The sequence below is a fragment of the Parus major genome, chromosome 11, assembly GCF_001522545.3.
Source record: "Parus major isolate Abel chromosome 11, Parus_major1.1, whole genome shotgun sequence".
NCBI classification, from domain to species: domain Eukaryota; kingdom Metazoa; phylum Chordata; class Aves; order Passeriformes; family Paridae; genus Parus; species Parus major.
The window spans coordinates 7389503-7399334 of NC_031780.1; the positions used below are offsets into that span (position 1 = coordinate 7389503).

Sequence of the window (9832 nt, forward strand, 5' to 3'; positions counted from 1 at the left end):
GATCTCATCTTTAGTCTGGCCCATTTCATGTATTCAAAACTCAGTCTTGTGGGCTTCCACTGGCTTCAGACCAGGCCCTACCAAAGCAGGCCCAGCAGGCACCAAGCCCCACAGCCAACTCTTGACCTGGCTCATGTGCAATGGGGAGCAGAGATTTGGGGCAGGAGGGTGCAGGAGAGACAGCTGGAGGTCACAGTATCTGGGGCTCTGCTGACTGGGGTTTGGGAATGTGCTGGACTGTTGACAGTAAGCTGTTTTGGTCACTGGCTACTAACAAGGGGATCATTCTGGCAAAATTCAAAGTGAACCTCTGCACCTGATCAGATAAAGCACAAAGATCAAAAGGTCTATTTAAAATCATGAGAGAAAGGGACAGTCCCACCACCAGCTCTCCCCCAACACTTGGTAGTGTTCACACACATTATGATATGAAGGATTAATGGCTGGAGGTCATGGAGAGTTTGTGTTTTCCCCCAGCTTCCCAAGGAGGTGTGTGACCAGCTTCTGCAGGGCCTCAGCCCGGACCACTGAGATGCGCAGCACTTCCTCGTGGTTGGCTTTCTCTTGGCTGTTGTAGCTCGTCACCACCTTGTTGGTGATGAGGGAGATCCCAAGGACTCGGAGGCCGCAATGCCTGGCTACAATTACCTCTGGGACAGTGCTCATGCCTACAGTAGGAGAGGAAAGGACCAGAACGAGTCAGGTTTTACACCAAAACAAGATCCCTCCAAGGCTGCAAACCACAATCCTACCTCCAAGCACATGCCCTTGTCTCTTTTTCCCCAGGTCTGTGTCTGAACTCTGAAACAGTTAAAGGCTGTGATATGTACAAGGCTCAAATAGCTGCAGCACTACAGTTACAACTCTGCTCAGCACAATGAACCACCTGCATTTGATCCTTGTGACTTAGCTCCCTCCTCAAGGTGTGTCAGACTGCTTGCAGACTTGCTAAGGAAGTACTGATGTGCTGTGTCATTTGGCTCTTCTTTGGCTAAAATAGATGTTGCAAATAAAAATGGCTTTGAGGGGAGCTGAGCTCATTTCCTCACACACAACGAATCTGCAGGTATTAATAAACAGACTTCCATGAGCCAGGGGTCATGGAAGGAATGACAGCTGGAGGAATCATATCTATCATGGCACTTAGTTTTCTTGTACACAGTTGGGAAGGTATCCATTATTACCATCCCTAAACAAGACTCATAAGGAGGGCTGGTTTGTAGAGAAAAGCACTGTGAAAATCTTTACAATGTCAGAATTAGAAGAAAAATACTTCATTTTTATTGGGCCCCACTCAGTCCTCCTGAAGTGGAGCCATCTGAGCATGAGAGTTTATGTTTGAGAAATAAACACAAAAGTTGTGTTGGGATCCGTGTCCTGTGCAGCTGAAAGCACAGGGACTTTCTGCAGATCCTCCCAGGAGCTGCACTAAGCCACTGCAGAATGAAGCAGAAATGCACAGAGCTCATTTCTCCAGCCCCAGGAGACTTAGAGAGACAAAGACTGAAGCAAGTCAGCCTTGAGCAGAATTAACTGTTCAATCCACGTGCCCAAAGAACGCTGGCAGCCCAGCCTGGCAGCTCACCCACAGCATCAGCTCCCAGCGCCTGCAGCAGGCGGCACTCGGCGATGGTCTCGTAGCAGGGCCCAGGCAGCAGGCAGTACACTCCTTCCCTGGTGAAGCTCAGGAACCCCAGCTCCTGTGCACTCTCCATTGCCAGGCTGAGCAGATCTTGTTCATAAGCATCTGACATGCAGGGAAACCTCACTCCAAACCTGAAAGGCAGTAAAGGACACAGTTGTGTGATAGTGTTACTGCTCCCTCTGTCAGAGTCCAGGGATGGTCATTCTTTGGAGAAAAGGGAAGTGTTAAGGGCAGACCTGCCATGGATGCAATCACTCCATTCTGCTCTTATCATCAGGTAATTCTGCCAACAGTCATGGAATAATTTGGGTTGGAAAGGACCTTCAAAGGCCATCTCATCAAAACCCATGCAGTGAGCAGGGACAACTTCAGTTAGATCAGGATGCTCAGAGTCCTGTCCCACCTGACCTTGAATGTTTCCAGGAATGGGGCACCTACCTGGACATGATATTCCTGCTAGATCTGATCACCCAAGACTGTCAGCACACAGAGGTTATGGATGTTGGAAGGTCTGGCACTACTTCCCTATTGCAGGAACCCTTTCAGGTCTTTCAAGGGCTCCTCTCTCTAGGGAACACTATGGCCAGTTCTCTCTCTCCAGTGACTGCTCATGATGACTTTTAAACATTCCCCACCAGACAGCTGCTGCTCTTTGGGCACCCTGAGGCACAGAGTCCCACAGGCTGTCCCTGGTGGGGACAGTTTGAGCATCAGTCCTTACATTTAAGGCCCATCACAGCAGGCTGCTACTTTACATCCTGAAGTTCCAAGGCCATATTTCATGTAGCTTTCATCTTCTGCTTCAAGACTGGGTCTCTTGCTTTAGGTCTCAAAATAGCATCTCAGTCCTACTCCTGATAGAGTGAATCTTGCTCTTGACTCAAGGAGAGCAGAAGTACATGGCAAAGATTGTTAAGCTACCACTGAGGAAACCTGGAAAATAAACTCCCAGCTATGTTCATCAACCAGTTCAGTAGGAGTGGACCAGGTCCTTCTTTTATGCTATTAAAGCTTCTGCTTTTTTACATGTTCTTCCAGCTGAATGCTTAGGGCAGTAGCTAGCTTATTTTGTTTTTATAAACACTAAATATTATATAAATAAAAACAAATTTTCTCTTCTGGTCTAAGGTAATAAGTATTCATCACCATGAAAATTGCATCCCTTTTCTGAAGGATGGCCAGCAATGCAGAAACCCAATCTCTAATTTATTAAAAAAATATTATTTCCACATCACTTCATTGCCTCTAGTTTTGCTCTGTTGTACTTAGATAAATTCTTGCTGGTAGCTCAGCTGGACAGGATTTTAGGAGTTTGCTCAGTTAAATCTTTGCAATACTTTGAAACCTGATTCATAAAGACCTTTTACCCATTTTGATGCCTTGGTCAGCAGTACAAAAATCACCTCCCAGAGCACTGCAGTCTTCCCCAAGAAGCTGCTTTTGGGAGGCAATGAGGCAGCTCTGCTGCCTTTGAACGTTGTCCAGATGCTGTTGTTTGATTGGAATTTCTCCTCCTGCTCAGGAGCAATTATGCAAGTCCAGAGAGCTTTAAACACTCCATGTGGCTGCTCTGCTTTTGATCACTTTCCTCCAACCCACGGCAATACCTACAAAAATGTAAAGATGTTCCACTTCAGATGGGTACTGTCCTCTTCCCATGGAATCGCAGCACAGTGATTATTTCTCCTGAGGCAGCTGCCAGCACCTTGCAGATTCTTTCAGAAGTGAGAGCCAGGTCTGCTGCTACATCAGAAGGAACTAAGTGAAAACCAGGCAGGCCACCTTACTCTCAGCAGAACTTTCTCTCTGGAAAGATCCGAGGACAATCCAGATGCCTGCCCTGCAAACATGTCCATTTTTGAAGATGAGCCTTCCACCTTAACAGTCTGATGGTGTATTGGAAGGATTTTGGGACCAGAAATTCAATTTGGAAGGGATCTCAGGGTCACCTAGTGCAGCATCCTGCTCAAAGCAAATCCACATCTGGTGGCACCTGCAGTTCAGAGGTGAGGATATGTTAGAAGTTCCTATCTGCACTCTCCTTAAGGTAAAGATTCTGCTACACAGCCAGTACAGGAAACCTGACTTTCCAGTTCAGCCAGCAGCAGGTTGCTCTTGTAGATCTCAAGGTCTCTGGATACAGCAGTGATGATCAGGAAATTTATTTATCTTTGCCCTCCACTTACTGTCTGAGCTCTGCTGTACCCATTCCATCACTCCAGAGATTGCTGTTGACAAACCCAGGCTGGATTCACAGCCTGTTCAATGATTGCTCAGTGAAGAGGAACCAACAGAGAGAGGGGCTGATAAGAAGAGGAGCAGTGGGTGTCTTTAGCAGATGGTACAGCTGGTCATGTCAGGAGAAGGATCAGAAGCCTACTTGAACAAAACAAAAGCTTCTGGGGGTTTGTGTGTAAACTCCTTGTAGGCTTGTAAAAACAAACAACAGCCAAGGGAAGGCAGGGCAGGTGGCCCAGGACACACAGCTATTGCTGTAACTCTTCTCTTGTGGTTACCTGGAGCCAAACTCTACCTCCCAGTAAATATTTGTCAGTAGGCACAACTGGTAGTCCCAGCCCATGGCTGAAGGAAGAAAGGATTAGTTGGTAACAATGGACCAGATGCCTTCTTACCTCTCATCATTTGGTCCACGCAGGGGATTCTGCCCTCCCAAGCCAAACAAGCTGATGTGATCCCTTATGAACATGATGTCCCCCACTTGGAAGTGGGGATTCAGTCCTCCAGCAGCATTTGTGACAATCAAGATCTCCACCCCCAGGAGAAAGAACACCCTGATGGGAAAGGTGACCTGCAAGAACCAAAAGCATTTGTGCAATGAATATCACAGTCAGCAACCAGCTACTGCTCCCAATACCTTTGTAATATCATGATTTGTGGATGCACAAAGTCCACATATGGAGACAAAACAACCTTCTTCAATTTTAAACATTCCTCTAATTTAAATAGAATATTAATGCTTTTTAAACAAATGTAACAATTTCAATTGAACAAAATCTTGCATTAAAATCCAAGACCACATTTCCTACAGATGCACTAAGGTCAAATAAAGGTGGTACAGAAAGAACATGCAGATAGTTTTTGCTCACTGCCAAGGTCTTGCAGAGATCAAACTACTGATTGAAGTAACTACTTATGCACATGGACTTGGAGAGTAATCCAAAGTTAAGGAACAATTGGGAGCTGGAGAAAAAAAATGTAAGAAGCTTGATCTTGTTGTAAAGGAATTCAGATGATACCTGCCATCAATCAAATGCTATTGTGAGCAAAAAAATTCCTAATGGACATCACTTCTTCAAGAAATGAATTAATTTTAATAGACAAGCATGTCTTGATAAAGCTAGTTTTGTACTGAGTGATTTTAAAATAGTTGTTTTTCCATAAGAAGTTAAGTGGTGCCAAAATTACAATTTATATCCAAATGCAAACAGCCTCTATGCAAAAAGGAATATCTCAGAGCTATCCAAATTAAAAAAAAAAAAGAGTCAATAAATAAATATTATTGTTGTTTTCTAGGAGAAAAGCACATATGTGCATGGGAGGTAACATAAATGTCCACACATTCCAGTATGTTAGCTGGGAAATTCCAGTATGTAAGCTGAGTTCTCAGGCTTATAGCAGCTTGCAGAAGCCTGGGAACTTTTCTAGGTAAAAAAAAAAAAGCTGTAAACTATACAAATGCAATAGAAGATTAAAATAGATTATTCTTATTGAAGTTTTCTGGTTGCTGATTTAAATCATGATTAAACTGACTAAGTTAAAGCATGTAAATTAATCTGCCTTCTATGATAAACTATTTCTCCCTGCGAGAGTAGCAGGGTCAGCCAATTTGTGTGGCTGTGCAGCATCACCTTCACCCAGCAGAAGCCAACCACTTCTTGGTTTGAACTCCCAATTTTATTTTTTGGGGGCAGATCTGAAATCTAAGAAAGACTCATTTCAAGAGCAATGTAAGTTCATTGCAAGAGCTAACATCCTGCAGCTAGATAGCAAGGCAAGCAGTCACTTCTGCAGCTTTTATAACACATCTCCCCTACGTGAATATTTTCCTTAAGGAGAACTCACCGTGCTGAAAGAGTAGCCTTCATAAGAGTGGAAACGTCCCTGCATGCACACACAGGGCTGTCCATTCAGCTCCCCAAACACCAACCTGCCAACATGCCCTGCCACTGGAAATTAACAGAGTGTCATTTTAGTTACAGGTCTCAAGGACTTGGACTTAAGAGGGATTTGTTAGTTGATTTTGTTTTATGGCAGGGCCAAGCACTGCAAAAGCAGGAGCTGGAAATGAAATAAATAAACACATATTTCTGTGCTATGATATTTATGGGTTTTTTTAGGGTTGAACACACATTTCACCAGTGTGGGACTGGTTTGCAGACTTGAGTGATCCCTGTGTGAGGAGGCTCTGCTGCAGGCTGCTGGTGGGTGGGGTGCTGGTGCCCTGAGCTGTGCTCACCCGTGCTCCGTGGGAAGTGAGGGATGTCCTCATACAGGAAGACTGTCTTGTTATCCAACACATCAGCCAGGCCTCCCAGCCCAGAGCCACAGATGATGGCAATCCTGGGCCTCTGGGCAGCACGGGCACGCAACCAGTCTGCTGTTTCCTTGTACACCTCGTAGCTATTTCTGCAGGAGGAGAACGGTCTGTGAGACTATCAGCCCATTCAAACAACAAGATTCAAAAGGTAAAAGTACTGAAAAGGTGCAGAGAAAAAGAAATTTCATTAAGACTATAATAATAGAAGCTTCACTGCTATTATTGAAGATGCATCACTTTTAATCTCATATATTTTATCCTTGACTATAGGGAAATAATTTGAATCCCTTTAGCTGGTTTCATTCTGTAGATGAAGAATGGCTAATGATACCTAGATCACAGAAATGTCACAAGGCATAACCACTCCTGCTTCTGATGGGCTCTGGTCTCTGCTGAGTTCTTGAAGAAAGGCAAAAGCACAGTTACACTGATAAATTCCAACCTATATGAGTGCTCATGGCGATGTCCAGCCCATAATGGGGAAATCCAAGTGCATGGATTGTCTCTGAAGAACCTGAACAACACAGCTGGAGTGCTGTGCTGATGAAGGAGTAGACACTGTCATCTGCAGTGGGTAAAGATTCAGGTAAACTTCTGAGACATGGGTCAAGCATCATCTACAGAGATGGAAAAGCCAATCCTGTAAGTGTTGAGTGCCATCAGCTCCCACTACTTCCATCTAGGCTGGTAGCACATGTCAGACACCCACCTTCTCGATACCTCGTGCCTTCAGAACAGAAGGATAAACATGGAGACCTTACTCAGCCTCTTCTCTCCCACAGAGTGGGCATGGGATCACACCTGCAGGCCACACATAGCCAAGAGGCCCAATGACATCGGTCTCCATCAAAACAAGTGAAAACTAGGAATTTGGGCTCCAGAGCTTAGACTGATTCAAGAGGGGGACTCAGCAAATACCTTGGGTAAAAAAAGTCTTATTCAGAAGGGAGCCCCATTGCCTGAAGGTGGGACAGAAGTTGGCATTACAGTGCCTGTACATCTGCCTCATGGGAAGGGAGAAGAGTTCAACTTTTAACCTCTTAGCCCAGTATTCAGATGCCTTAATCACAGTTTTGAAACACGATCAATAGCAAAATAATCTTATAATCCTCTTTCCAATAGGACAATGCAGATACTTTCTGAAAGTCAATATCAAGGTTGATTGGAAGCTATCCTCAAAAGCAGGGGTCCTAATAGCAGATCTTGGAAGCAACTCAATCATTAGCATCAATGAGTACAATTAATGATTGTACATGGTAGAGGACTGGGTCCTGGAGTGAACCAACACAAGCAGGGACAGAGCTTCTCTATATGAAAAGTTGATCTGATTATTGAAAGGTGAGAAAATCAGATACTGTGAGGCTGCAGGTGATGTAAAATTGACTGGAGGTGCTGATAAGGAGTCACTGTCTGTTCAGGAATGTTTATTTTGTTGGGGTTTTTTTTATCATGTCTCTTGTTTCAAGAGGTAAACCTTAATAATGCTGTGATGCTGCTCTCAGCAGTCTTAGAGGACAGACAGAAAAGCTTTCAAAGTGGTGCTCCTCACTCCAGGAGGTCTCAGGCCACTAAAAGGACTTAACTGTCCATGTACAACTGGTTCCACCAACTAAAGTACCAGATATTGAAACAAAGGTTCTCAATTCTATGCTTTTTCTTTCTTTATACTGACAGGGTCAGTAGTTATTGCACAGGTGTTTTCTGTGAGCATTTAATCTCTTAGCTGTCTAGTTATTACTGTAAGTCTTATCCAGTGTATGATACATCAAACTTACAGTCCTAGTTACAAACTGTGACGTCAAAAATACCCAAAAATGTCATAAACCTGCAATCCAATAGGAAGAAATAACTTCCATACACATAGATTAAAATGAAGAGTCATACTTAGCTGAAGTACTTTTCAAAGGAAAGGTTTGGAAATGAGAGAGTTTATTTACCATCACATACTGAATTTTCTAAGTGTATCATGAGCTCTTGAAATAAGCAGGAGCTGTGAAAGTGACATTAATAAAGACTACACTTGACTACGTTATCACTTGCTCCCAGACAAAAGATTTAAAAGTGCTTTACATACATTAATGAGCATTTCCCCCCAATTTCTCTGTTGAATAACTGTAATCCTTGTTTAGAAATGCATAGGAACCAAGAGAATTTATATGTAATACCCAAGCTTTTGACATACCTGTGCCAGGCATGAGGAAAGAACAAGGTCACCAGGATCTGCTCTTCCTCATGACCATAATACTGCTTGTTTCAGTTTTGTTGTTTTTTTAAAAGTGCATAAACCATTTCAAAATAACATTAAAGAATGGATATTATTCCTATATCCTCAGAAATTTTAGGAATGTGGGATAGAACCCATTCAATGTCTGCTGAAGACATCAGGACTGACTGAGCTATGCCAAGTTATAGTGAATTTTTTTCCTTTTAAACAAAAGATACTAAAATACTTCTTAACCAAAGAAGTAAATCTCCAGTGCTGCATATGTTTCCTGCCTGAAAGGAGCTCCAGCAAGTGCACAGGGGCCTGGCAGAGCCCTGTCCATCCCTAAGGCTTTGGGCACATCAGAGCTGTCCCCAGTGCTGACAGCACAGCAAGGCCAAAATTAATCTGCTTGCAGTATTTAGCTTTCAGAAACTTTCTGGATGACATCAAAGGGACTGGCAAGCACTGATAATTTCTGAATGCAAGGGAGATACCTGCTCAGCAGGAGCAAAGGGGGAGTTTGACCTGTGGGTCACCAAACAGAGTGTTCGGCCTGGAACTGCATGAGCACAAGGCCTGTGCAAGCTTTTTGACAGCTTGAATTAATACATGTAGCACAAAGGCCCCTCTAGCTGCTCTAACAATGCACACCTAATAATAGTGCTCAGTAGCATCGCTTTGGATTAAATCACAGGATCAGCTAAAAACACAATCCCCTTTATTGTGATTGCTGTCATCCACTGGAGAAACGCATCTGTTGCAAAACACAGGACTGTCACCGGTGACAGATCCTTTATGGCATGAAAAGAACCCCACCCTTATTGTGATTCTAAGTTGGCTGAAAGCAAATCCATGTAGAAAAGCAGACATATCCAAATAAACAGCTAAAGCATTATGTTTGGGGGCACACAGCCATACGCATTCACAGTCAGTGCCTCTCCACAGGAGATATTTGCCTCTTCTGGCCCGTAACCTCTCCCAAGGTCACCTATTCGCTGCCATATTTCATAATACCAGCACCTGCACAGGCAGATGGCCAGATTCCTCTCCAATAATAAGATGTTTACTTCTGAGCAGCCTTTGTCTGACATTTATTGAGTGCCCGGCGGAAAGAAAACAAGGTGAGGAAAAGCGATGTAATTTTTGTTAGCCCCATCCAACTTGGACATCTGTACATCCCCTATTTCACAGCACCTTACCTGTCTTCCTCAGCATAGGCCATCCTCCTCCTCTCTGGTTAACCAAAAGAAGGGGATGGTTGCTGGCAATGAATCTGCAGGGTTTTATTTGAGCTATAAAGATCTGAGGCCTATTGAACCTGCAGAAGCTGCTGCTGTCTCCGGCAGTGAGTCAGGGAGGTGTGTCCCAGCTTCTCCCTGCTGTCCCCTGAGCATCTCTAATCCCCGAGTAGGAGTGGCATGGT

The 9832-nt window shown here is 44.0% G+C and overlaps 1 protein-coding gene across 1 annotated transcript; it reads right to left on the minus strand.

Moving 5' to 3' along the window:
- Positions 1–273: 273 nt before the first annotated feature.
- On the minus strand, positions 274–9631 carry PNP (purine nucleoside phosphorylase). The gene is made up of 6 exons (XM_015639554.2): positions 9609–9631; positions 6123–6292; positions 5729–5832; positions 4279–4454; positions 1586–1776; positions 274–668 (listed from the first exon to the last, which is right to left on the minus strand). Exons 1-6 carry the CDS (start codon positions 9629–9631, stop codon positions 451–453), a joined length of 882 nt encoding a protein of 293 aa, XP_015495040.1. The 3' UTR covers positions 274–450.
- Between the last annotated feature and the right edge of the window lie 201 nt (positions 9632–9832).

Bases quoted from the DNA above. Each gene is read 5' to 3' on its own strand.
- PNP (XM_015639554.2), bottom strand. From the start codon at position 9,631: ATGGCCTATGCTGAGGAAGACAG. The intron at 6,293-9,608 runs GTAAGGTGCTGT...CTCCTCCTGCAG, and splicing joins GCCTATGCTGAGGAAGACAG to AAATAGCTACGAGGTGTACA. The intron at 669-1,585 runs GTGAGCTGCCAG...CTCCTACTGTAG, and splicing joins GCTGGGAGCTGATGCTGTGG to GCATGAGCACTGTCCCAGAG.